This window comes from Gopherus evgoodei, chromosome 2 (assembly GCF_007399415.2).
Source record: "Gopherus evgoodei ecotype Sinaloan lineage chromosome 2, rGopEvg1_v1.p, whole genome shotgun sequence".
NCBI lineage: Eukaryota > Metazoa > Chordata > Testudines > Testudinidae > Gopherus > Gopherus evgoodei.
The window spans coordinates 221,936,205-221,963,581 of NC_044323.1; the positions used below are offsets into that span (position 1 = coordinate 221,936,205).

Here is a 27,377-nt window from a genome sequence, read left to right on the forward strand (position 1 = left end):
CCATGCTAATTGATGATAGAGAAAAACCTGAATGATATTTTATTCACCTGCAGCAAGCAGAATTTTGCCAGGCTGTTCTAAACAGAGAACACACAGTGTCTGAATCTGCATTACAGTAAAGAGAAAGCATATGGTGGAAAGATTCAAAATTTTCCATACCCTACTATCCTTGAAACAACTGTCTACAATCTGCAGCTGTGCTTCTCATTGTTAGTAACAATATAAGGAGGGTCAGGACAAGTCAATATCTGAATAAGAGACCTTTAAATGAATGCTTAATTGCTGTAGGAAATTGTGCTGTGGTTCAGTAAGGTGGCACTTTCTCAGTACTGGGAGGAAGACAAAACTGTGGTCAAAGGCCTACCATAGGGCTTCCTGTCTGACATTGGGCAGGTTAGGTCACTTCTGTGCATCAGTTTCCCCCATTCATAAAAAATTGGGGTAAGACTAATATTTTCCTATATTGTAAGGGTGTTTAGATGCCTAATTTAATGTTTGTAAGAGCCTGGAGAGCCTCGGATGGAAGTTGTTATGAGGCACAATTATCAGTTACTGAACCTATTACCCACACTAGCCCCTAAGCACTGTGTGCTGTTGAAGGTTCTGTCTTTGTAAAAAGAATATGTAAAGCTGAGGTTCTGACCTCTTGTAGCTTAATGCAGGTCCCGTCATATTTTTTCATAAGGGAGAAGAGTGCTACCTTCGCTGGCCTAGCCAATTGCCTATGCACATAATTCCATTTTGCCTGCTTAAATTGCTCCTGCATTTTTTTTTCTTCCTGTATGTCAGGTGTAATGTTGCTGGGTGCTGTTAAACAGCTGTGTGTTCCACCAAAGGTATGAATGCTTTTTAGTAAATGGTGAAGTGATATGTACCCATAACCTCCCACCCCCACCCCCTGCCTTACTTCTTAGCATATAGAGGATATTCTGAGGTTAATTAATGGTTTGGAGGTCTTTGTTGTTCTCAGATGAAATCTTCTAGTAAAGTATTAGTATCCAGACTGATCTCAACAATGTCTTTAGTTCTCTTATCTTGAGTCTTTGCCAGTCTATATATTTCTCTCTCACCCTCCTTTATTTCAAAGCCATTAAAAGATAGAAGTGGAAATATGTTAATCAATGAGAACCAGATTAAGGAAGAGTGAAGAAATTACTTTGCAAGGCTCATGAATGAAAAGAATCCAAGGGAACCAAGCCATATATAAAACCAACTCAGGGCCTGGTGGCATCAGTCCTAGAAGAAGTTGCAGAAGTATTGAGGAACATGAAAAAGAATCCTCTCAGCTCCAACTGCATACCAGCAGAAGTATGGAAGCACTTGGGGCAAGCAGACAAAAGACGGTTACTCACCTTTGTAACTGTTGTTCTTCGAGATGTGTTGCTCATATCCATTCCAGGTAGGTGTACGCGCCGCGCGTGCACGTTTGCCGGAAACTTTTTACCCTAGCAACTCCAGTGGGCCGGCAGGTCGCCCCCTAGAGTGGCGCCACTATGGCACTAGATATATACCCCTGCCGGCCCGCCCGCTCCTCAGTTCCTTCTTGCCGGCTACTCCGACAGTGGGGAAGGAGGGCGGGTGTGGAATGGATATGAGCAACACATCTCGAAGAACAACAGTTACAAAGGTGAGTAACCGTCTTTTCTTCTTCGAGTGACTGCTCATATCCATTCCAGGTAGGTGATTCCCAACCCTTACCTAGGCGGTGGGGTCGGAGTGAGAGGTCGCGGCCTGGAGTACTGCAGAGCCAAAGGCCACATCATCTCTGGACTGCTGAACCAGGCGTAATGGGAAGCGAATGTGTGGACCGATAACCAGGTCGCCGCCCTACAAATCTCTAGGATTGGCACGTGAGCAAGGAAAGCCAGCGATGATGCCTGTGCTCTGGTGGAGTGAGCAGTCACACGGCCCGTCGGAACGTGGGCCAGGTCGTAACAGGTCCTGATGCAGGAGGTAACCCAGGAAGATATCCTCTGCGAGGAAATCGGTAGCCCCTTGACCCGGTCCGCTATCGCCACGAATAACTGGAGGGTCTTGCGGAATGGTTTGGTCCTGTCCACATAAAATGCTAGCGCCCGACGGACATCTAGCGAGTGGAGCTGTTGCTCCCTGTGGGACGAATGGGGCTTTGGGAAAAAGACGGGGAGGAAGATCTCTTGGTTAATTTGGAAAGCTGAGACCACCTTGGGAAGAAAGACAGGGTGTGGCCTCAGCTGCACCTTGTCTTTATGGAAGACGGTATATGGGGGGTCTACTGTGAGGGCCCATAGTTCTGACACCTGTCTAGCTGAGATAATGGCCACTAGGAAGGCGGTCTTCCACGAGAGGTAGAGGAGGGAGCAAGTAGCTAATGGCTCGAATGGAGGACCCATGAGCCGAGTTAGGACCAGGTTGAGGTCCCATGAAGGGGCAGGAGGGCGGATCTGTGGATAGAGACGCTCCAGTCCCTTCAGGAATCTCGCCACCATAGGGTGGGAGAAGACGGGAGATCTGTCCACCCCAGGATGAAATGCGGAGATAGCCGCTAGGTGGACCCGGAGGGACGACAACGCCAGACCCTGGATCTTGAGGGACCAGATGTAGTCTAGAATAGTGGTGATGGGAGTCTCCATAGGGTGAAGACCTTTCTCTGAACACCAACAGGAGAAACGCTTCCACTTAGCCGAGTAAGTAGCCCTGGTGGAAGGCTTTCTACTGCCCAGGAGAACCTCCTGAACCAGGGTAGAGCAGCGTAACTCAGAGCCCGTCAACCACGCAGGAGCCATGCCGTAAGGTGCAGAGACGGAAGGTCCGGGTGACAGAGCCTGCCGTGGTCCTGGGTGATCAGGTCCCGATGTAGGGGCAAGGCAACTGGGTTGGCTACTGAAAGGTCCAGCAACATGGGGTACCAATGCTGTCTGGCCCATGCTGGAGCTATGAGAATCACCTGAGCTCTGTCTCTGCGCACCTTGAGGAGAAACCTGTGTATCAGCGGAACGGGAGGGAATGCGTAAAGCAGGTGGGTTTCCCATGGGATCAGGAATGCATCTGCTAGAGACCCTGGCTCCCGACCCTGGAAGGAGCAGAATGCGCGACACTTCCTGTTCTCCCTGGACGCAAAGAGGTCCATCCGGGGACGACCCCACCTCTGGAAGAGTGAGAGGGCGACGTCTGGACGGAGGGACCACTCGTGCGAGCGGAAGGATCTGCTCAGTCGATCCGCTAGAGTGTTCCACACTCCCAGGAGATAGGAGGCGGAAAGGTGAACGGCATGGGCTATGCAAAACTCCCAGAGACGCATCGTCTCGGCACATAGGGGAGAGGACCTGGTGCCGCCCTGCTTGTTGATGTAAAACATGGTCGTCGTGTTGTCGGTGAACACAGCGACACGACGACCTTGAAGGAGATGGACAAACGTTTGACAAGCAAGACGGACCGCCCTCAACTCTCGTACGTTGATGTGGAGGTCCATCTCCTGCAGGGTCCACAAGCCCTGAGTTCTTTGGGCGCCGCAGTGTGCCCCCCAGCCCAGATCTGAGGAGTCCGTAATCAGGGATGCCGAGGGCTGGGGCGGATGAAACGGGAGCCCCGCACAGACTACGGACTGGTCCAGCCACCACCGAAGGGAGTCCAGCACCCTCTGAGGAATGGTGATGACTGTGTCCAACGAATGTCTGGCCGGCCGGTACTGCGTGATGAGCCAAGATTGAAGAGGCCTCATGCGGAGTCGGGCATATGCCATCATGAACGTACAGGCCGCCATATGGCCCAGGAGGGCCAGACATGTTCGTAGAGAGGTCAGCGGGGCCGCCTGCAAGCGCAGAATGATGGCCGACAGCGACTGGAACCTGGGCAAGGGTAGCAAGGCCCTGGCCAGGGTAGAGTCCAGAACGGCCCTGATGAACTCTATCCTCTGCGTGGGGAGCAGAGTAGACTTGTCCACGTTGATGACGAGGCCCAAGGCAGCAAAGAGGCTGCTGATCCTGCGGACGTGGTCGCGGACTTGCAGCTCCGATGTGCCCCGGATCAGCCAGTCGTCCAGATAGGGGAACACGTGAATGCGGCAACGCCGAAGGTGTGCGACGACTGCCATGCATTTCGTAAACACCCTCGGGGCCGTAGAGAGGCCAAATGGGAGGACCGCAAATTGATAATGTTGGCGGTCGACCACAAAGCGGAGGAAACGTCTGTGCTGGGGGGAAATGGAGATGTGGAAGTAAGCGTCCTGCATGTCGAGGGCGGCGTACCAGTCTCCGGGATCCAGGGATGGGATGATGGTTCCAAGGGATACCATACGGAACTTCAACTTCACCATATACTTGTTAAATTCCCGCAGGCCGAGGATGGGCCTGAGGCCGCCCTTGGACTTGGGGATTAGAAAGTAGCGGGAATAAAACCCCTTGCCCTTCTCGCTCTCTGGAACCTCCTTTATGGCTCCCTTGACGAGGAGCGTGTGCACCTCCTGACGGAGGAATTGCTCGTGAGAGGGGTCCCTGAAGAGGGACGGGGATGGGGGGGGGGGGCGAAGAAAACTGCAGGTGATAACCGGCCTGCACTGTACGCAAGACCCAACGGTCCGATGTTATTCGGGTCTACGCCAGGAGGAAAAAAGAAAGACGGTTGGAAAACTGCGGGGAAGGATCCGGAGGGGAAACTGGTACTGCGCCCTCGAGCGCACCTTCAAAATGAAGGCTTAGGTCCCGGGGGGGCCTGGGCGGAGCCTTGGTTCTGCCCCGTTTGGCCACCGGGCTGTCTGCGGCGGTTGTTCCTGCCGCGGACAGAACGGAGGATACGGCCGACGCTGCTGCTGTTGGTTCTGCTGCCGGAATGGCCTGCGCTGTGTCGCACGCGTATGCATCCCCAGCGACCGTATTATGACCCTATTATCCTTAAGGTCCTTTAGTCTGGGGTCTGTTTTATCGGAAAACAGGCCCTGGCCTTCACAGGGGAGGTCCTGGATAGTATGTTGGAGCTCCGGTGGAAGGCCAGAGACCTGCAGCCAGGAAATTCGGCGCATCGTGAGCCCCGAGGCCAGGGTCTGAGCGGCCGAGTTGGCAGCATCTAGAGAGGCTTGTAGCGATGTCCTCGCTACTTTCTTGCCCTCGTCCAGGATGGTGGTAAACTCCTGGCGGGCGTCCTGTGGCAAGAGCTCTGCGAACTTCCCCGCCGCTACCCATGAGTTGAAGGAGTAGCGGCTGAGGAGGGCCTGCTGATTTGAGACCCTGAGCTGTAGCGCCCCCGCCGAATAGACCTTGCAGCCCAGGAGGTCCATTCGTCTCGCCTCCTTCGACTTGGGCGCTGGGGCCTCTTGACCGTGGCGCTCCCTGTCGTTCACCGACTGGACCACCAGTGAGCAGGGTGTTGGGTGAACGTACAGGTATTCATAGCCCTTCGAGGGGGCCATGTACTTCCTTTCCACCCCTCGAGCGGTCGGAGAGATGGAGGCCAGTGACTGCCAGATATTAGCTGCGTTGGCCTGGATTGTTTTTATAAAGGGCAGGGCCACTCTGGTGGGCGCATCGGCGGAGAGGATGCTCACCACCGGGTCCTCGATTTCAGACACCTCCTCCGCTTGCAAGTCCAGGTTCTGTGCCACAAGTCGGAGGAGGTCCTGGTGTGCCCTAAGATCCAGCGGGGGAGGGCTGGAGGACGAGGTACCCGCCACTGCCTCATCCGGTGAAGACGACGAGGAAACCCCCGGCAACAGAGTGTCCACGGGGGGTTCCATCTGGGGCTGCACCTCCGTCACTGGAGGGAGGTCTGGGTCCTGGTGGCTGGACCTGCCGTCTGCTTCCGGGGAGGGAGGGGGTCTAGACACAGTCGCCTCCGGTGGCCTGCGTTCCCCCGTAGGGCGGGGGGTAATGTGTTGTGGACCCTCGGCTTGGCAATACGCCCATGGGGTCCAAAACCCCCACTGTTGAGGCCCTCGCTCCTGTGGTGGAGGGTCCTGGAACAGGGCCAAGTGTCTGTCCTGGCCCAAGGCATAGGCGCTGTCAGCCTGAGAAGACACCGATGGTTCCCTAGAGGGCTACGGAGGCGCTGAGCCTGTTTGGTAGGCGTCTCTGTGCACCAACTCCAATGCTCCCCTCGGTGCCGAGGGTCGGTGCCGCGACCCGTATCGGTTCCGGGATCGGGAGCGGGATCTGGAGCGATGTCGGTGCCGGGAGCGGGACCGCGAACTTCGATCAGCGCGGTGCCGGGATGGCAGTGGGGATCGGGACCTACCACCGGCTCGGTGCCGGGAGGTCGACCGAGGAGCCGAACGTCGAGGTGAACGGCTCCTACAGTCTCGGTGCCGGCGGTGGGAGGAGCCAGACCGGGACCGTGCAAATACCGACTGGTGCTGCGAGTACAACCGGTACCGCCTGGGAGAACGGTGCCGGGACTGCGAGCGGCGCCCCAAGCCTGAGCGTTCACGTCTCCGGGGTGATTGGTGCCAGGACTCTGGAGACAGCGCTCGTAGCATCGGTTTGCCCGTGGAGGTTACCCGTCCCGGGGGTGCCGTCTGAGGCTGCGATGGCTCCGTCAGCGCAATCAAGTCCCGTGCCGAGGCAAATGTCTCCGGCGTGGATGGTACTAGCAGCTCAACCCCTGATCTTAAGGGGGAGCTAGGAAGGGCTGGACTTGACGGACCTTCCGGGCCCGGAGTTGACAGCAGCCCTGCAGGCGGTGCCGTGGCCAAAGTAGGTGCCGGGCGCTCCACTCGGGCCTGCCTTGATGGTGTTGCAGACGCCGAGGGTCGTGGATCTGCTCTCGGTGCCGGGGATGGTCGGTGCCGGGGAGTCTTGCCGGTGCCGGCGCGGTCCGGTGCCGGAGTAGAATTGGCCGACTGCGCCGCCGGTGCCAGAGTCAGTGCCGCTTCTATGAGGAGAGCACGGAGTCTTTGATCCCTCTCCTTCTTCGTGCGAGGCTTAAAGGCCTTGCAAATACGGCACTTTTCACTTATGTGCGATTCCCCCAGGCACTTGAGGCACGCGTCGTGGGGATCGCTTGTAGGCATCGGCTTCTTGCATGCTGAGCATTGCTTGAAGCCCGGCGAGCCAGGCATGAGCCCGGTGCCGGGCGCAGGGGAGGGCAACGGCCCACCCGCGAGCAAGTTAAACAACTATATACAATACACAACTAACTAAAATACTATCAAACTATCTATGAACTATCTATGAACTATTTACAACTATGACTACGAACAAAGTACAGGAGAGCTAGGTACGTGGAGGACAGCAAGCCGCACTCCACAGTTCCAGCAACCGACACGGCGGTAAGAAGGAACTGAGGAGCAGGCGGGCCGGCAGGGGTATATATCTAGTGCCATAGTGGCGCCACTCTAGGGGGCGACCTGCCGGCCCACTGGAGTTGCTAGGGTAAAAAGTTTCCGGCAAACGTGCACACGCGGCGCGTACACCTACCTGGAATGGATATGAGCAATCACTCGAAGAAGAACTGTTTAATTTCATCATGAAGACACAAAAGCTGCCTGATGCCTGGAGAAAGAGCGCATTAGTACCAATATTTAAGAGAAAAAGAGACATTTAAACTCATGATGCACACAATGAAGATCTAGGGAAAAGTTAGGATAAGAGATTATGAAGAGAAGTAAAGGTCAGTGACTATCAGAGTGGAGTCATGCCAGGCAAGTCAACAATGGATGCTACCTTTGCATTAAGACTACCTGTCGAAAAATATAGAGAAAAGAGAAAAACTGCACACGGTATTAATCGATCTTGAGAAGGCTTAAGACTATGTTCTGAGAGAAGTCAGCTCTCAGATCTGTATGAGAATGAAACTGATACCTGAAGACTACATCGGACTTGTCCAGGACACGTTCAAGGGTGCTGTTACCTGTTAGAAGGCCCTATGGAGAAACTGAACAGATTCTAGTAAGTGTTGGAATACATCAAGGCTCTTTTTGTTCATGTTGGTGCTTGATGGACTTACAGAAAACATTCAGAGTGGCATCCTGGTGCATGCTTTGTGCGGATGATATAGTGCTTGTGGGAGATAACAAAAAAGATTTAGAGAGAGACAGAGGTGTGTAGTTAAAAGAAATGGCATGAAAAAAAATCAGAAATATGACTTCTACATTTGATGTATATTTACAGGAAGGCAATGAGACTAAGTCTTGGGAGCCGGCCAGCCACTACCGGAGGTACAGAAGCTCAAGTACTTAGATTCAATAATACCAGGGCCAGCTCCGGGCACCAGCAAATGAAGCGGGTGGTTGGGGCGGCCAATGGGAAGGGGCGGCATGTCCGGGTCTTCGGTGGCAATTCGGTAGCGGGTCCCTCAGTCCCTCTCGGAGCAAAGGACTATCCACCAATTGTGGCTTTTTTTTTTTCCTTCGCCGCTTGGGGTGGCAAAAAAGCCCAAGCCGGCCCTGAATAATACAGGATGAAGGTAAACTCAATGATGAACTTACAAGCAACACTGGAAAGGGATGGACTAAGTGGAGAGAAGTGAGCAGAATGATCTGTAATAGGAGAACGCCTATCAAATTGAAAAATAACGTAAGATCTGCAAGATGGTAATTAGGGATGTCCTTTTGTATGACTCCAAACACTGGGCACTGAGGAAGAGACAGGAACAGATCCGGAATATATTGGAAATGAAACCATTAAGATGGATGCTTGACATTGCAAGGATGAACCATGTTTGGAATGAACAAAGTAGGGGAAGTGTGAAGGTATCATCAATTATATAAAAGCTGAGGAAATCCTAGCTTGTATGGTCTGAGTGTGTGAAAAGAGGAGCTGAAGAATATATAAGAAACTGGGTGTTATGAGAAATGGAGGGTAAGAGAAGAGTTGGAAGACCCAAAACTAGTTGAATGGATGTCATACAAGAGGAATTGATTAGCTGTGGAGTTTCCAGGGAACTGTTTCATGACAGACTGGAATGGAAAAGCTAGACTCGAAGAGCTGACACATTTAGATGGGACTAAGGGTAGAAGATGATGATTAGTATCCAGGCTTCATGGTGTGTCTGCTTTGCAGAAAGCAGAGTAGAGTAAAGAAATTCCAAATCCTCCTATCATTATTTTGGGTTTTTTCCTCCTCCCTTAAACCAAAGTTTAGTCAGTGAGAATTCTCATCAGTATTTCTTTTGGGAATGCTGCTGTTCCCTCAGCCAAGTGTGGAAATAATTAATAAACTGTATTTACAACTATAAAATAGGCTTATGTTTTAAATTATACAACTGTTTTCACAAAGACACAAACATACATTTCTATGTACTTACCCTACATGTTAGGATTCTCTCTTTTTTGCGCATTGTGATCCCTCCCCCGCAACTTTCCCACCACCCAGAATGGGCTTTACATGACCCCCTTCTCACTCAGCAGTTCTTACATGCTCAGTGATTACTCCATCACCACTTGGAAAATGGAGAAAGACTTTTCACAGCTCTCATTTCTATCAGAAAAGCGCTAAAGGACTGTTAACTTGGTTTTGTACAAACAGAAGATAGGAGCACAGTTAATTGTCTCAGCTGAAGGACACAATCAGTAATGCAACTGATGTGTCAAACTGGATGCGAGCCTTGCTGTGAGACTTGATTCCACAACCCTGGTTCAAAAACGAGAGCGCTTGCAAATGAATCATGCCAATATTTCGACAAATTTAAACAAAACTGTGTAAAAGGGAACAAAGCAGGTTAGCTAAAGTTATTCCTAAAGCCTCACAAAGATAATAGAGATTGAAAAATTAGAATTCATCTGATTCTACAAACGTTCATCCTTTGAAAACCAACAGCCAGGAGTTAGAAAACTAGAATTTCTAAAATCCACTCTTCATGCAAAGGCAACATTTCTTTTAAACTCAGATAGACTTGTATTTCATGTAGTTATAGGCAATATCCTCAGTTACTGACTCATTGCTGAACATACAGTTTTCTAAGTAGCTCTCTCTCCTTGCTGACCTAAGTCCACTTCCTGCTTGTTCAATGCAAGAGATCAAAATTCTTCACTTGTAAAACCATAATCTGTTGATAAGGAAACAGTAATGATAACATCAGAGGATTACAAACTCCCTGTTTACACAAGTTGGGTGGAGGATATGGATGACTGGTACTCATTAAACAGCTGCCAATTACTAATTTGGGTCAGGAAGTATTAAAGAGACTTCTGTCTTACAAATACTTTATTTCTTTTACACCATTAAGCCTAGGTTTTTCATCGGACAAACAGACTGTCAGAAAGAGCCCAGTAATAGTTATTTCTGTTCACGGAGATAGTTAAAACCAGCATCACCTGTGATAGTCATCTTTTTCCTCTTCGGACATTGTTTCCATAAGGAAATTCTTTAAGGTACAGGTATTTTCCAACCACTCAATCAGCCCTAATCTGAAACAAAAGAAATCATCTGTGGGAACAAAACCCTCAGAGTTAAACAGAAAAAGAGGAGCAATATAACTAGAAAGCAGCATGGTCCAGTTGATAGGTCACAGGACTCTAGGTTTTGTTCCTGATTCTGGTAAAGATCATTGTCTTGAGCAAGTCTCAAATTTTGTGCCTTAGTTTCCTTGTCTTTAAAACAGGATAATAGGATTTACCCAACTTTGGGACATGCTGTGAAGTCTAAACTCAGGAAGTTTATATAAAACTGCCAAGTTATAATTATAAACCCAAATGTATTTAGAAAAATAATTGCGACATGGCACTTATGACAAAGATTAAAAATATTATGTAAATGGTCTAAAATTTTTCTATATCATATAGAACAATTCCCAGAGCCAAGTGCCAAAAATTTTTGCACCAGCATTTGGCACAAAGAAATCCCACCTCCCAGCATAAAGAAGGTAAGTGACTTTTGATGTGAGGATTTTTATCCCTGAATGACAAGACCACAAAGTCCCTACCTGGTTGTCATGGGTATGACTTTGTAAGTTTTTATATGCATGTTCCTTTGGCTGCAGGCAGCATCTTGGGAAAGGATAATATTCATGACATCAAAGAGCTGCTCAATGCGCTGGTCCTGCCGGAGATCTTCACCACCTTTGACAAGAAAGGGATGTTCCCGCTCATCACTGCCGCGGATGTTTATACGTTTTGGTTTCCTGATAGACTCCATTACTTTTATCTTGAAGAGAGGGAAAGATGCAAAACATTTTTGGCACAGGTGAGAGCGTGCATTGCTGTAGCATCAGGGCTCTCCCTTAAACTCTTGGGCCTCTTGTATTCCTGTGTACTGTGATCATGTTGTTCCTGTACCACTAGATTGCTTTATTTTTTACTAATTTAGAAAAAAGTGTAGATAAATCCATTGCCTCTGCAGAAAGCACCCAATTATCCATGTAGAAAACACCGCAAACTAATACCAATGTGTATTTAATGTTGTTGTTATAATGGCCATCTAATTAATAAGATTAATCCTTTGTGTACTGTTAGATATCTGCTCACACGCTGCTTCCCTCCCTTGCAAAAACGCTACACTGAGCCATGTTTTTACGTTAGAAGCCAAAAGGGATATTGTCTTTAAAGTTGTTGGCATACCCGTTCATCAAATCCGGAGATTTTTGCATGGTATTCTGGCAATGGTTTACCTTTACCATCATACTGACCTGAAGAAAAATAAAACAAAGAGGCATACAGTCTTCATTTAAATATTAAAATACTTAAAAATTAAACTGTAATTAACGATGGCGTGCATATTCAGCCTAATATTGCATCTTATTAAACTAGCAGAAAACTAAGTGTATATTTAAACATACAGTATTTCATTTTGTCATTCAGTGACATGTATTATTTTTTCACCTATGCCATTAGATTTTGGAATTCATTGCTTTCAGAGGACAGACCTTTTTCAAACTAGAATGCAAATCCATTATATTTAAAACCTGCTGGGATCAAGGGGCTAGAAGCAACAACATAAAAGTTCAATGATTTTTTTTTATTTTTTATTTTTGTTTTTTTAAAGAAAAGCCATTTTAAAACATCACAGCAGTAAAAATAGCTAAATCTAGTCTTAAGAAGAAGAGAATCTTGGTAGTCTGAGACAGAAAATATCCCTCCGATTACCAAATGCATTCCCCTGCAATGGCAGGATACAGGGCCACAGGGAGGACGCATAAGGAATCAAACTGAGAAGACTCTTGTTCTCAGCTAAAGAAGACTGGAACTTAAGGGTAACTACTATTTTTGTAAGAGTTCACTATCCATAGTGAAATGGTAACATACCAGGGATCTCAAGTTCGTTCCTCAAGAAATCAGCTTTGAAGTCACTCATCCAAGGTGAGCATTCTTTCAGATTTCCAGGTTCTTTCTGGTCTTTCATTTTTGAAAGGAGAGAGAATGCAATTCTGTTGAAGTCATCAGCCTTCATATCTAACAGCTTTGAGCCGCCTTTCCCAAAATGACTGTTAAAATCCTTCCCGAAGGTCTGAAGTTGAAATTAATTTACAGAAAAGGAATTCAAGTTCACTTCATACATAGCAAGATCACACTGAGCCTCAGAGGCACAGCAGTGCATTTTTAGAGAATCAGTTTCATTCTAGTGGGGATTTGTTTTTTGAATTCCTGGACATGGTAATTAATTATTAAGACAAGTCCTCTCTAACATCTTATTTATACAAATAGCTATAAGCAACTTAGAAGTATGACCTATCATTTTATTTGTCTATAAAGCATCATGAACATCTATGACCCTGTAGTAAGAAATAAAATGAGCTGTCAAGGGCATTGCATTCTGATTCCCATGGAGACTGTGAAATGAGGATCCACTATGGAGGATCTGAGTAATATCTAAGGTGGCTCAGACAACTGTTAAGAGTATTTTTTCCTATCATTTATGTTTTATTTCAGAGGTGGGCAAACTACGGCCCACAGGACCGTTCTGCCCAGCCCTTGAGCTCCTGGCCAGGGAGGCTAGCCCCCAGCCCCTCCCCTGCTGTCCTTCCTCCCCCACAGCCTCAGCTCACCGTGCCGCCAATGCTCTAGGGAGTAGGGCTGCGAGCTCCTGCCAGGCAGCACAGCTGGCTCCAGCTGGGTGGAGCAGCTACCAGTCCTAGTGCTCTGAGCAGCATGGTTAGGGGGCAGGGAGGCTGGATAAGGGGCAGGGGATTCTGAGGGGCAGTCAGGGGGCGGGGGTGTGGATAGGGTTTGGGGCAGTCAGGGGACAGGGAGCGGGGTGGTGGTGGATGGGAGTAGAGTCCCGGGGTGGGGATCCCAGGAGGGGGTGGTCAGGGGACAAGGAGCAGGGGGGGTTGGATGGGTTGGAGGTTCTGAGGGGGGCAGTCAGGAGGCGGGGGCCAGGCTGTTTGGGGAGGCACAGCCTTCCCTACCCAGCCCTTCATATAGTTTTGGAACCCTGATGTGGCCAGGCCAAAAAGTTTGCCTACCCCTGTTTTAGTTGAAAGGTTTTTTGGCTTTGAGTTCAGTTTTCTTTCTTGTTTGGTTACTAGATTAAGAGATTCTAAGGCCAGAAGGGACCACTGTGGTCATCTAGTCGGACCTCCTGTATGACACAGGCCATAGAACTTCCCCAAAAGAATTCCCCGAGCAGATCTTTTACAAAAACATGCAACCTTGATTTAAAAATGGTCAGTGATGGAGAATCCACCACAATCCTTGGTAATTTATTCCAGTGATTCATTAACTCTCACCATTAAAAATCTACACCCTATTTCCAGTCTAAACGTCTAACTTCAACTTCCAGCCATTGGAACATGTTATATATCTTTCTCTGCTAGACTGAAGAGCCCATTATCAAATACTTGTTCCTCACTGCAATCAAGTCACCCTTTAATCTTCTTTTTGTTAAGCTAAATAGACTGAGCTCCTTGAGTGTATTGCTACAACATCCTTATTGAATTGTGGGCACCACAACTGGACACAGTATTCCAGCAGCTGTCACACCAGTGTCAAATACAGAGGTAATAACCTCTCTGCTCCTACTTGAGATTCCCACTTATGTTTCACAGGATCGCATTAGTTCTTTTGGCCACAGCATCACACAGAGCGCTCAAGTTCAGATGATTATCCACCCCCCCCGCCCCACAAATCTTATTTCAGAACCAGAGTCCCCCATGCTGTAAGTATGGCCTATATTATTTGTTCCCAGATATATACACTTACATTTAGCCATATTAAATGCATTGTTTTGGTTTTTTTTGCACCCTGTTAACTAAGTGATCTAGAGTGCTCTGAATCAGTGACCTGTCCTTTTCATTGTTTACCACCTCCCATTTTTTGTTTCATCTACACACTGTATCAAGTAATGGTTTCATATTTTCTTCCAGGTCATTTAAATGTGTATATCACTCACAGTGCTGCACTGAACAGAAGATACTGTATGAGGAATGGCCCTTTTAAAGATCTGAACACAGATATTTTTATTGTATCACAGTCACTTGGTAAAAGTAGGCTGGGCTGCACAAAAGTAAAACAAGTTCCACTGAAGACAAGATCAATGTAGTGTGTGTGTTGTGCTGCACATTTAATAAAATTTATGATTAAAAAGGCCTCCTTTCTTTTGTGTGTTCTTGAAATATATCAGATTATTTTTAATTTTGATGAAAATTAGTTAAACTAGTGAGGACTTGACCTAATAATTAATTCAAATGTCCAGAGATTCCAAACTCAAATCCACTAATCCCCATTAGAATGAAACTGCTTCTCTAAAAATGCAGTGCTGGAAACCATCAGCATGTTTAACATTAAAAAAAGCACACACTATATACACACACACACACACACACACATGTACACAAACTCTTCTTCCTCTATTTCTTTGTCACTAAGTGCTCAGATATTTCAGGATTCTCTGCAGAGCCACAGCCATCAACAAGACCCCAATTAAACTGTCCATCTGGTGCCCCTAAAGCATTAGGTTAGGAATAAGAGGCCAGAGTACCACACAAGTACATAGGCAGAAAGTTTTGGGTAGGGACAGAGGCAAATGCACTGGCACGTAAGCAGAGAGGAATTGCTGAAGAAGTGTAAACTAATGCCTCAGGTGGGAACATTCTACATGGCAGAGCAGTCAAGAAGTGTCAGCTGAACTGTAACAAAACTAAAACATCACAGATACCAATTAACAAGTATTAAAGGCCCAGTCCTAACTCAATCATTCATATCAGTGAGGGCTGCAGGATTGGGCCAGAACCTCCTATCCGATTGATACTGTCCTTCTTAACTTTCCAGTATAACCTTCCCACCCCATTACACACCAACAGTATTCGATATCATTGAGAGGGATTTCATACATACCTGAATAAATCTCCTTCTGAATGACCCAAGACCTGGAGCTTGTAAATCTCCTAAGTTTCTGTACATTCCTTCATACATTTCCTTAAGGTTATTTTTATTTCTCTGAGTTTTTCCCAATTCATTTTTGACATCCTCAACCCAATCCTGTGAATATAGAGAGAAAGGACTGAGGACTGAAGAAAATGATTTACACGCCCTCTCTTTTGTAACCCAGTCAGATGCTATTAGGTCTACTGATGGTGTGAATCAGAATTAAAAGTCTGCTATAATCATGTTAGAGCAAGCTGAAGCTACAGGATTGCTATATAAAATGCTGTTTCTTATACTTTATTTTTTGTAATGTTTGTTACAGTAGTGAGTACAGGGCCTCATTGTCCCTAACCTAAAGAGTTTAAACTCTAAATATACAACACAGACATAAGTAAGGTTAAGGAGTATATCGAACAAGCAGAAAGAACAATGCAATGATTGAAAACATGTTTGTTCTACCATATCTTCCGCTTTCATTTTGTTATTTAAATCCTTTCAGTGAGGTTATATTAGGAGGCAATTAGCTAGATGAAATGCTAAAGGGAAGGAGCAAAAATGGTTAGAGATAATGAGGAAGGGGCTAACAGCCGACCAGAACAGGGAGAGAATGTTCAGAGAGAAAACTGCAGAAAGCACACTAATGACATCATCTGTGGCCATCTATCCCTGACAATCCCTGCAACTGTTCTCCAGCATCAGTCTGGCTGGCTCCTCTCTGCATTGTCTCTCTCAAAGGCCACATGGCTGAGGGGTTCCTACTGTACCTTAAAGAGCATCACTGGATTGGAAAGCTGTTCCAGGGCATGAACAAAATCTTGAATCACTCCTCCTCTGTCTAATTTACTCTTTATCCTGTGAAAGAACAGACGATCAAAATTGGGCAACAAAAGCTGCCATCAGCATATTCTTGTCCAGTCTTCACACAAATACTTCTATGTGTAAAACCTGAACAAATAAAATTCTGTGGGGCGAAGGGACAAGAGGGACTCGAGGATGGGAATTCTCTCTCAGGCTGCAGAGGAACAGCAGCGCCTCTAATGCACTTAAGTCTCTCCATCTCTCTCTCTCTCTCTGCAACTTGTTATTTTTTGGTATTTGCTAAGCGTCTGCTGTGAAAATAGCAACATTCTGAACTGGCAGCTCTCTGGTGGGTACAGCAATCAGCATTAACAAGACTGTATACATCCAGCACGCCACTGAAGCTGTGTGTGCATTATTTATTCTGAGTAGCACAAGAAGTGTGGACCTTGCATTCTTGTCTCAAACTAAGAAATAATGCAAAAGTCGTGAACAAAGACAAAGGGACACATACAATAATGGTAATTTTATAAGGGCTGTGTTATAGCCGATATGAGAAAGTTAGGCATTACAATGACTTGGTAATCAACTAAAACAGCTCTTGCCCCACCAACAGATGGTGGTGAAAAACAATGCTAGGGAGACTGTGATGGTTCAGGGCCCTAGAATAAGGGAGCAGCATGTTTTTCACAGTAGGAACAACCTTCCAAAAAGGAAAGCCTGGGCACTCACCTCACTGCTCTTTTTGATGTACAAGGATAGTTTTTTTTAATTTGTTAAATTACTTTAATTAACAAGTGTCCTTGCTCGTTTTGTTACATTTGAAAGATTATAAATGTCAGCTGCTCACTTTCCTCTCTTTGCTAAAGGATCTTAGCAAACGTTAGCAGATATGAATAGTGATGTAACTGGAGATTGAGTTGTGGATTTCCCTCAACCCTAGCAGAGCAGACAAGGAAGGAACCTCACTCTATGATTTTTCACCTGAAACTTTATACTTCAAAAGAGCAGGAAAATGCAAACATTTTTCTTGTATGTTTTGTAGTTCATTTTTATAGGGCTGTGAGAAGCTAAGCATAAGCAAGGATTGTGGATGCTCAGCATCTCTGAAAATAATCTATCCACTTATTTAAGTTCTTAAATATGGATGTAGGTGCCTAATTTTAGGCACCCACATTAGAAAAGTTGGCTTAAGTACCTGTTTTTCATGTCTTCGAACCAAGCACAGGAGATACCTGAATTTATCTACTATTTTCTATGCTTTTCCCAGGACTATCACTTCCTATTAAAATCTTATAGATTTGTAAGCAACATTTCAAATTCCACCTTGCTACAAACTCCTTGTTCTTGTGGCTAGCTGCAGTGTCTTTGAAGGAATAGTTTTCACTGCTGATCAGGAAAGGATAGATGATTGCCTGTGGGTAGCTATTTGCAATCTCTTCTACAGTATGTTGCACAGCTACAGCTTCCTCTTTGTCAAGCACTGCCATCAACTGGCTAATCCAACCAATGAACTGCCAGCAGGGAACTGATGAAATCTGCAAAACACAGACAGTGTTTTCACCTTCTGTATATCTTTATAAATCCAGACTAAAAAGAAAAGCAAACAAAACTACTCTGTGTTCCAAGTCAACAGGCAGAAACAGGTGGAAAAATAGAGAACATTAATTAAATTGCACAGAATGTCCCCTACCAAAGCAATCATTTTCAGTTCTTGATAGGTTTTCATCTGCAAACATTTATGTCTTATTTGCTGAGCTCACTCAACTTGATGGCATTTCTGTGTCTGGTTGGATGCAGGGCCGGTGCAACCATCTAGGCGGACTAGGCGGTTGCCTAGGGCGCCGAGATTTGAGGGTGCCAAAAAGCACCCCCCAATTTTTTTTAAATGGTTGAGCAGCCGTTGCTGCTGGGACAGAGAGGGAGTCTGAGCTGCCGGTGGCAGCCGGCAGCCCAGGGTGTCCCCCGTGTCAGGGCACCTTTGCGGCAGCCTGCAGTCCAGGGTGTCCCCCAGGTCAGGGTGCTGTCGCGGCAGCCGGTAGCCCAGGGTGTCCCCCGGGTCAGGGCGCCTTCGCGGCAGCCTGCAGTCCAGGGTGTTCCCCGGGTCAGGGTGCCGCCACGGCAGCCGGTAGCCCCGGCAGCGGGCAGCCCAGGGGCAGGGGTCCCCTGGCCCAGGGAAACCCAGGGCTGCCGGCTGCCGCGGAGGCGCTCTGACCCTGGGTCAGAGCGCCGCTGCGGAAGCCAGCAGTCCAGGGTGTCCAGAGGGGGCGGCAGGTAGCTCCCGTGGAGCTGCTGCAGTTGTGCCTGCGGGCGGTCAGCTGCTCGCGCGGCTCCAGTGGACATCCCACAGACACGACTGCGGCAGCTCCACCGGAGCCGCGGGACCAGCGCGCGGGGCGGCGAAATTGCCGTCCACCTAGGGCGCCCAAAACTCTAGCGCCAGTCCTGGTTGGATGTAACACAATAACATTTGCATCATGCATCTGATCAATTCCAAACTTTCAAGGAATGTTTTAGGTATCAATGGACAGAACCCTGTTGATTTTGGGGAAACCTGGAAAAGGATCACTTGCTGCAGGATCCTCTGCACCTTGAAGTCTTTAAACCATGATTTAAAGACTTCAATAGCTCAGACATAGGTCGGGGTTTGTTACAGGAATGGGTGGGTGAGATTCTGCGGCCTGTGTTGTGTAGGAGGTCAGACTAGAAGATCATAATGGTCCCTTCTGACCTTAAAGTCTATGAGGAGAAAACAGGGGACACAGAGCTCCTGGCACCTGGTTAGCCCAAAATCAGTAGGGTTCAACACAGCAGCTTTAACCAGGTCTCTGTTTGATGGGAGCCATTAACACCTTCCAGCATCACAACATGCCGTGATCTTAGTTCTGCCCTTTGCCGCAATGGAATTTAAAATGTTGACACCCTAAATGACTTTCCAGACAGCAAAGAAACAATAAAGGACCCTTGATGAGTGGCTATTGTTTTTGTGGCATCTGTTATCTAGGACAGACTTCACCAATAATGTTCTAATTGGTAATTCATTACTGTCACAGTTCTTAGGCCTGGTCTACACTACGAGTTTATCTCAAATTTAGCAGCGTTAAACCAAATTAACCCTGCACCTGTTTACATGAAGCCCTTTATATCGATATAAAGGGCTCTTAATATCGATATCTGTACTCCACCCAAACGAGGGGAGTAGCGCTAAAATCGGTATTGCCATTTTGAATTAGGGTTAGTGTGGCCGCTATTTGACAGTATTGGCCTCCAAGACCTATCCCACAGTGCACCATTGTGTCCACTCTGGACAGCAACCTGAACTCGGCTGCACTGGCCAGGTAGACAGGAAAAGCCTCACGAACTTTTGAATTTCATTTCCTGTTTGCCCAGTGTGGAGCGCTGATCAGCACAGGTGACCATGCAGTCCCAGAATCAAAAAAGAGCCCCAGCACAGACTGTACGGGAGTTACTGAATCTGACCTCTTTATAGGAAGATGAATCTGTTCTATCAGAATTCCGTTCCAAAAGACAAAATGCCAAAACATTTTGGCCATGATGGCCATGATGGACAGAGGCCACAACAGGGACTCAACACAGTGCTGTGTGAAACTAAGGAGCTGAGACAAGCGTACCAGAAAGCCAAAGAATCAAATGGACACTCACGGAGGGAGGGGCGACTGACAACTGTAGCTATCCCAGGGTTCCCGCACTCTCCGAAAACCATTTGAATTCTTGGCTGAGCTCCCAAAGCCTGAAGGGTCAAAAACATTGTCACGGGTGGTTCAGGGTATATGTCGTCGCCCCCCCATGAAAGCAAAGGGAAAAAAATCCTCTCTTGCCTTTTATCAATGTCACCGTATGTCTACTGGATGCTGCTGGCAGACGCGGTGCTGCAGCGCTACATAGCAACATCCCTTTCCTTTCCCTGGCCTTGCGGACGGCAGATGGTACAGTAGGACTGATATCCATCATCGTCGTTCTGTGAGTACTCCTGGCTGGCCTGGGTGAGGTCGGCTGGGGGCACCTGGGCAAAAATGGGAATGACTCCAGGTCATTCTCTTCTTTAAGCTTTTTCTAATGGAGATTCACTCCTGCCTGGAATATCATAGCAGCTGGAGGTTGCTCTCCTCTCCCCCCTTTGGTCTCTACTTGCACAGGCAATAAAGTCAGTGTTGTTTCTTATTCCTGCATTCTTTATTACTTCATCACACAAATGGGGGGGATAATTGCCACGGTAGCCCAGGAGGGATGGGGAGGACGGAAGCAACAAGTGAAGATGTTGCAGGGGCACTCCCTAGAATGGCATGCAGCTCATCATTTCTGCGGGCTGTCTGGGGCTCTGACCCGGAGCAACTGTTTGCCTCTCTAGTTCTTTAGTAGGTTTGCCTGATATTCTAGGCAGGACTGACTCTCCCTTAACTTAAAGAAGAGAATGACTGCAGCAGACAGTACAGTATGACTGGTAACTGTCATTGTCAACTTGCAAAGCAGCAGACGGTACAGTAGAGTTGGTAACGGTCTTTGCTAACTTTCAAAAGGCAAGGGGATGCTGCTGTGTAGCGCTGCAGTACCACGTCTGTTAGCAGCATCCAGTAGACATACAGTGAAAAATACAGTGAAAGAAGGCTGAATGGGCTCCATGGTTGCTGTGTTATGGCGTCTGCCCGGGCAATCCAGGGAAAAGGGCATGAAATGATTGTCTGCCGTTGCTTTCACGGAGGGAGGATTGACTGACAACATTTACCCAGAATCACCCGCAACACTGTTTTTGCCCCATCACACACTGGGATCTCAACCAAAAATTCCAATGGGCAGTGGAGACAGCGGGAACTATGGGATAGCTACTCACAGTGCAACACTCTGGAAATCGACACTAGCCATGGTACATGGATGCACACCGCGTGCACTCGATTGTATACAATCTGTTTCCAAAAATCGGTTTCTGTAAAATCAGAATAATCCTGTAATGTAGACATACCCATAGGGTGTGTCTATACCAAGTGGCTACAGCAGCACAACTATGGTGCTGCAGTTATGCCACAATAGCCTCTGTAGTGTAGATGCTTCCTACATAGATGGAAGGGTAATTTCTGTCAGTGTAGTTAATCCATGAGAGGTGGTAGCTAGGTCAATGGAAGAATTTTTCCATCAACATACTTGAGCCTATTAGGGTAAGGTTAAGCTAACTATGTTGCACAAGGTGCAAAATTTTTCATAGCCTTAAGAGATGCAGCTAGGTTGACTTAAGTTTTAGGTGTAGTCTTCCAGTCTTTGCTTCCACAGATACATTCTCAGCTCAGTGGGGACAGCCAAGCTGATATTCTGTTCCTATGATGCCTTCTCAGGATATCCCCATATCAATGCACTGCCCCACAATCTGTAAGCACTAGCATATAAATTCAGTTAAAAAAGGAGGGTTGAAACAAGCCTGTGCTAACAAATGCAGAAACTACACCAGCATAGCTAAGCCAACATAAACTTTTCATGCAGTCACTGCCTGCACCAATGGAGGAGGTTATTCCCAGTGGGGTAAGAGCACCACCTTCCTGGAAAAAGTTTGATTCTGTCAATGGACGCATTCTTCCATCAAACACAGCTACGTCTACACTGGGGAGTTAGATCAGCATAGCTGCGTGCATCAGGAGTGTGTGGAGAACTTTTCAGTGTAGACCAAGCTTAAGATAAGCAGTCACAAGGATGGAGGGGAGGATGTCACAGAGGCCTGGCATGGGGAGAAAGGTGGGGTATCATACTGAGCCCCTGGCATGGAGGAAAAGGGTTACAAGGAGTCCTTGAAAGTCAGAGATGGGAAACTTGCAGCGAAAAAACGAAGGGATCCAAGGAGCCCCTCGTGTGTGCAAAGCACTTGGCTGACAGAAGTGTGCAGCCCCCTAGTCCAGTGGTTCTCAACCTATTTATCATTGTGGGCCGCATATGCAGCTCAAAGTGTTAAGTGGGCCCTCAGGTCGAGAACTACAGTGCCCCCCACCTAACTCCCCCACAAACCCTATGCTCAGTGCCTTCCACCCACAGACCACTCCCCAGAGTGAGGCCAGGAGCGGAGAGCTGAGTGTGGGTCAGGGACACCAGACCCTGCTGCACCAGGACCCAGACCCCCGCTGTGTAGGGCCAAGGGAAAGCCAGGACGCCAACCCTGGACCATGCACCCGTTGTGCAGGGCCAGGTGGCAGCTGGCTGCCTGGACCCTGCTGCAGGGGGCCAAGTGGCAGCCAGGACCCTGACCCTGGACCCTGCCGGAACCCTGTTGTGTGGGGCCGAGCAGCAGGGCAGCTGGGAGCCCAAGGCCTTTAGATCACAGCTGAGCTAGGCTGCAGCTGTGTGCTAATTGGGCTGCATGTGGCCTGCGGGTTGAGAACCACTGAAATAAAGGGTCTGGAAATGGCCAGTAGGGGATGGGCAGGCAGTCGCTGTCTGCTGCAGGCAGCCCAGGGCACACAGTGCAGCCTGGAGTATGTTCATTCCTCCCGGAGGCGACACATAGCAGTGACTAGTGGGGAGAGACGTGCCCCCACTTCTCTCCACACAGACACCCAGAGGCAACGAGGTAGCACTCCCTCCTGGTGACAGCACTCTCAGTCATCCCCTTCCCTTTCCTCTCTCCACCCCATCCCCTTTCTTCTCCACACTGTCTCATGTCCCATTCCCACATCCTATATCATCTCTTTTCTTTCCCCACTGCCTCTTCCCCCCAGGACCAGCTCTGGCCACCCCAAGCAAAATAACAAACAAAAAAAAACCCCCCACACATCCCATTAAACTAACATGCAGATTTACACAATAATCCAAAATTCAACTTGAAATAAAGGGATTCCGTTCAATAAATATTTGGTTCACAATCAACTTTGCTGTCCCAGGAATGGAAGTAACTAACCTCTCGCGCCATTAGGCCCAGTGTCTCTGCTGGATACCTTTCTATTATTTGCAGCAGCCTAGGAAATTTTAGCCTGGCATCTCTGGAATTCAATTTTAAAGCCTTTATCATTTTCTCCACTACAATGGCTGGGAATGTCTGCAGATCCAGAGCACTGATATCTGCCAAGAAACGTTAAACAAAAATTATCAGAAACACCATCTTTTTTTCATCCCTTTGATCATCTAAAACATTCATCTTTACTTTTAATTGTATTATCTGCTTTCTTGGTGCTCTGTAGAGAATTTTAACTTTTTTTGTTTTTTACTTAGTTCTGTTTCTCATTTGAAGACTTATTTGAACTGCACACACCACTAGTATGTGTATTCTTGGATTGTAAGCATTAGCTTTTATCAGGAGGCTGCATCATCACTAGTATCTTGCCCATTTTATACACAGCATTGTCGTGGTCTGGGAATGAACAAGAGGAGCATCTCCTGGATAGGATGCATATCCCTCCAGTAAGATGGAGACCTCATGACTCACTAATGGTGAAGCCAGAAGGAGCTGTCAAAAAGAACAAAAAGGATGTAAATAACATCAAAGTTGAGGATAATCTGTTTACAATTAAATCCAAGCCATATAACCTGCTGGGATTTCAGGAGCAGGATGAAACCTGATGTATTTTAGGTAAATCTTCCACAACAGGAGGGAGTTGCTTGCTATTAAACACCACCTCTTATAAATTCTTCCATGTACAATAATATTTTCTTTTTAAATGGCCCACCTCTAGCCCTCACACTTGAATGCTCTCTTTTGGCAATCTCTCATCTGAAATTTGCATTACAGCAGGATGAGAAAAATATTTTAATTTCTGACTCACCATATGAACCTTCTTCCTCTTTACGGAGATGCTTGTCACAGAAATCAACCAAAGTCATGTAAGCATTTATGACTCCAGTCAGGTCTACGTGCTCCATAGAGTGAGACTGCACCTCTTCCTCAGCCTTCCTCACTGCAGTGCTGAAGTGCTGGAAAGCCTTCTTGTTCAGACCTGCTATCACCTGAAATTCAACCATAAGCGGACGCCACAATAACAATGAGAGTTCAGCAAATAGTTCATGGTGAATATTCAACAAATTTAGTTCTTTTTCTATTTGCAAATGAAGACTGAGCATGTATTTGTTAAATACGTTATGTGAATAGTTCTTGATCGGTAGATCTTTCTTGGCTGCAAGTGTTCAATATTTGAAATTTGAGCTGTATTGGATACACAGATCACATGGTATTAGTTCTGTTCCCTGTCTGGACAGGCATAAGTCTTAGATTGGGGCTTCCAATGCAAGTCACATTTACTAGTTTAAAATTCACTTTCTGTGAACATTCTCTACAACTTTGTATTTCCAAGCCAGTAAACTCATTCAATAGACTATTTGCAAACAGTTAACATGAAAGAGAGACAAACACAGTGGAAGAAAATTAAGTTTTTTTAGTTTGAATGAATGTTCATGAGAATAAGTGGGGGATTTTTGTTTGTTTTGTTAAAAAGCTCTTTGCCCAGCTCTAGTTTTAAACCTTTATTTATATACAAATTGTGTTTCTTCTGTTATGAGAATTGAGGCACAATGTAGTCATCCCAGATTTCTCTAGTACAATGTACTTAATGGAAGAAATAATTTACAAAGCATTTTACAAACAAACTTATCTAAACTCTGCATACAGATTCCGTCATTTACCAATGCTATCACCTCCTTGGCAGATATGTGCCAGCTGTTTAGCAGTATTCAGCTATACCACCCAACAGTTTAGGAACAGCAAGTGAAAAATACTGTATTCCATATATACTACACTGTGAATTTTTTTAGGACAGTCCCAGGATATAATCCTTTTGGCTAGAAGCAGGCGGGAGGACTAATGAGATAACATGCATCTCCTTAAAAATCACTTCCTAGAACTGTATTTCGTGATATATCCCATTATCTTGGAAAGTCAACAACTCATGGAAAGCTTGGTTTTCTAGAGCTGTGCCTGTAGCAAAATGATTCATATTACCTAAAATGAAAGAGCAGACTGTGGCCAGGGACAGAAGCTTGGCTCAGCAACTTGGCTGACCTGGCAGGTAACAATTTGGAGAAAGGGACTTACTTCAGACAAATTTGAAAAGACTTGGTCTAACTTTTGAAAAACGTTTGATTAATTCCTAGTAGATGGAAACCGAGATGTCACTCTGCTTTCTCCACCCTACTCCCACTTCCTTTCTTCCCTTTCCATTCGTTCATCTTTTCTGTTCTTCCCTTATTTGTTTTCGGGGAGGGAGGGAATCAAAACATAAACAAAAAAACCACATTTGAATTTTATGTAGGCAAAGAGAAATTACTGAAGTTGGAATTTGGTCAGGAGACAAGTGTTAACACCCTTAGGTCTTGCAGAAGGTATCATGTTATCTCAGTTTGGTATCTCATCCAGAAGGCAGTAGAATGCCCTCTACCACCATGCTGGGACACTGGTTAAATACTGACTCAGAGGGAACAGAATCATCCACAAAATTACGGACACCACTTCCTGCAGTATCTTTCTGGAGGTCTCTCAAATAATCTGATCTTTCTTAGTTTTTAAGGATCACAGTGAAAGGTGCTATAGAAGAGATTTCATGCTCTTTTCAACAGCTCATTATAAAGAATGTTGTCATTCATTCTGGTAGAGTAACTAGCACAATCATTTTTAACTTCATTTATAAATATTTCATACTAATTTTTGTCCTTGTTGTATTGACACTGTTCATTTACAGATTGTATTTGCTCCTAGAGAGACAAGTAACAGTGTTTGTTCATTCTGATTGTAGTTACTCCCAAGGCTTTTAATAAAGGGTAGCTATCAAGATCAGCAGATATAAATTGATATACGCAGTTTAACTCTCCGTTTGGATCCCTTTGAAAGACATAACTTCAGTTCTGGGGCATCTTGAACAACTCTGAATACATACATTTGAAGATCTAGTAGGGTCTCCAATTGTGTGCTCTTTATATTGTACTCCTGCTCAATTAAGGCAAAGGACAATGGGACAAATTTTACTTTTTTTTACTCCTAACTATGGCTGATCATTAAAATGACTAAGCAATCATTAAAATAAATAGAAAATTAGCTATATTAATATTAGGAAGTGACGATCTTCATGGGAGATTCATGCGACCAGCCCTGCCTGATGTTAGCATGGATATCAAAGAGCACCATCCATTCAACTATCAGGCTGGCCTCTGCTCCCACACCCTTCTTGCCCTTGTGCATGCACATGCTCTCGGACAGACGTCCTTCCTCCATGTAAGATGTCGGTAGGGACAAACATTAGCACAATCATGGAGGCTCTGGACACAGCAGATTCAAACCTGCTTCCACAAGTTTTACTTTACCATTTTGGTGGGAGTTCGGGGCCTGGAACCTCCTTTCCAGCAGTGAGTGGGACGAGACTGTCTGGGGCAGGAGCCCATGACTGACTACGTGGGGTCCAGGTCAGACTAACAGCAGCTGCAGCACTACTCTCACAGCTGCAGCTCATTGGAGAAATCCGTGCTAGCAGCAGAGAGTACTAGCATGGGTTTACTGTTGTAACATGGGCTTAATGTAACTGAGTTAATGAAGTACATAACAAAATTAGCAATCTACAACAATGAGTAAGAAGCTCCTTTCCCTTCTCATTTACCTTCTCAGAATTTTCAGGCCTCTCTCCAGAAAGCATCAGGACTTTTCTAGCTTTTTCTTCCTCAATTTTTTCAAGACATCCTGGATCTTTGCTAAGGGCACTGGCCAAAATATAGTAAGTGGTACCCAACAGAAGGTTTTGGTTGCGGAAGGCCACTATGTTCTTACTCAGGTAGTCAGATTTGCTCTCATCTGTTGGAATTCAGAAACAAAAAGTTGATAATTTGGCAGTAAAATGGATTCCCATTACAAATAGGAAGAGAATCCATAGCATGAGTTCTGCATCAGTGGAGTATGAATAGATAAAATGATTACCCAGTAAAGAGATGGTTTTCAACACAGTGAGCATTTGTTCAGGACTATTCTGGCTCTGACTGCGACTATGGCTAAAGCGGCAATAGCTGTGATTCCATCTCAAGAGCCAGTCTTCTCTGGTTTTAGACTCTCTGTGCAGATCCTTCAGAAGCTTCATGGCAACGGAGAAGCTGTTCTACATTAACAGATCAAAATGGGAATGTTTAATAATGCATTAGAAGAAGGGGAAATAAAAAACTGTTTGCAGCAAATGAAAAGATCCAAGGATTTTGCAAGAGCCATTACGAGATTCACAAAGTATATCAGGAAAGGTTCCGGAAATTCCAGCAAAGTGTGAGGGGCTCCAATGCCAGGTGGGCTCGGTGTGAAAAACAGGCATGTGCTAATGGAAGTATTTGTTTTTGTATTTTTTTATCTTTATCAATCTATCTTCAGTCATTTTTAACTCATATCCTACTTAAAATCAGAGGTCACCACGTCAACATATTC

At 46.3% G+C, this 27,377-nt stretch overlaps 1 protein-coding gene across 3 annotated transcripts in view; it reads right to left on the reverse strand.

Moving 5' to 3' along the window:
- The window catches only part of PRKDC (protein kinase, DNA-activated, catalytic subunit), a 189,722-nt gene that overhangs the window by 8,776 nt on the left and 153,569 nt on the right, over positions 1–27,377 (reverse strand). For 2 of the 3 annotated variants that reach the window (XM_030553055.1, XM_030553054.1), the window contains exons 70-80: positions 26,889–27,063; positions 26,575–26,765; positions 23,761–23,941; positions 22,899–23,059; positions 17,333–17,544; positions 15,973–16,060; positions 15,179–15,322; positions 12,149–12,350; positions 11,465–11,532; positions 10,831–11,051; positions 10,223–10,315 (exon numbers count right to left, since the gene is read on the reverse strand). In XM_030553055.1, the coding sequence (XP_030408915.1) occupies positions 10,223–10,315; positions 10,831–11,051; positions 11,465–11,532; positions 12,149–12,350; positions 15,179–15,322; positions 15,973–16,060; positions 17,333–17,544; positions 22,899–23,059; positions 23,761–23,941; positions 26,575–26,765; positions 26,889–27,063 (1,736 nt within the window). Of the gene's footprint in view, positions 1–10,222; positions 10,316–10,830; positions 11,052–11,464; positions 11,533–12,148; positions 12,351–15,178; positions 15,323–15,972; positions 16,061–17,332; positions 17,545–22,898; positions 23,060–23,760; positions 23,942–26,574; positions 26,766–26,888; positions 27,064–27,377 lie in introns of those variants that run through there. The other variant, XR_003999119.1, reaches the window with a different exon arrangement.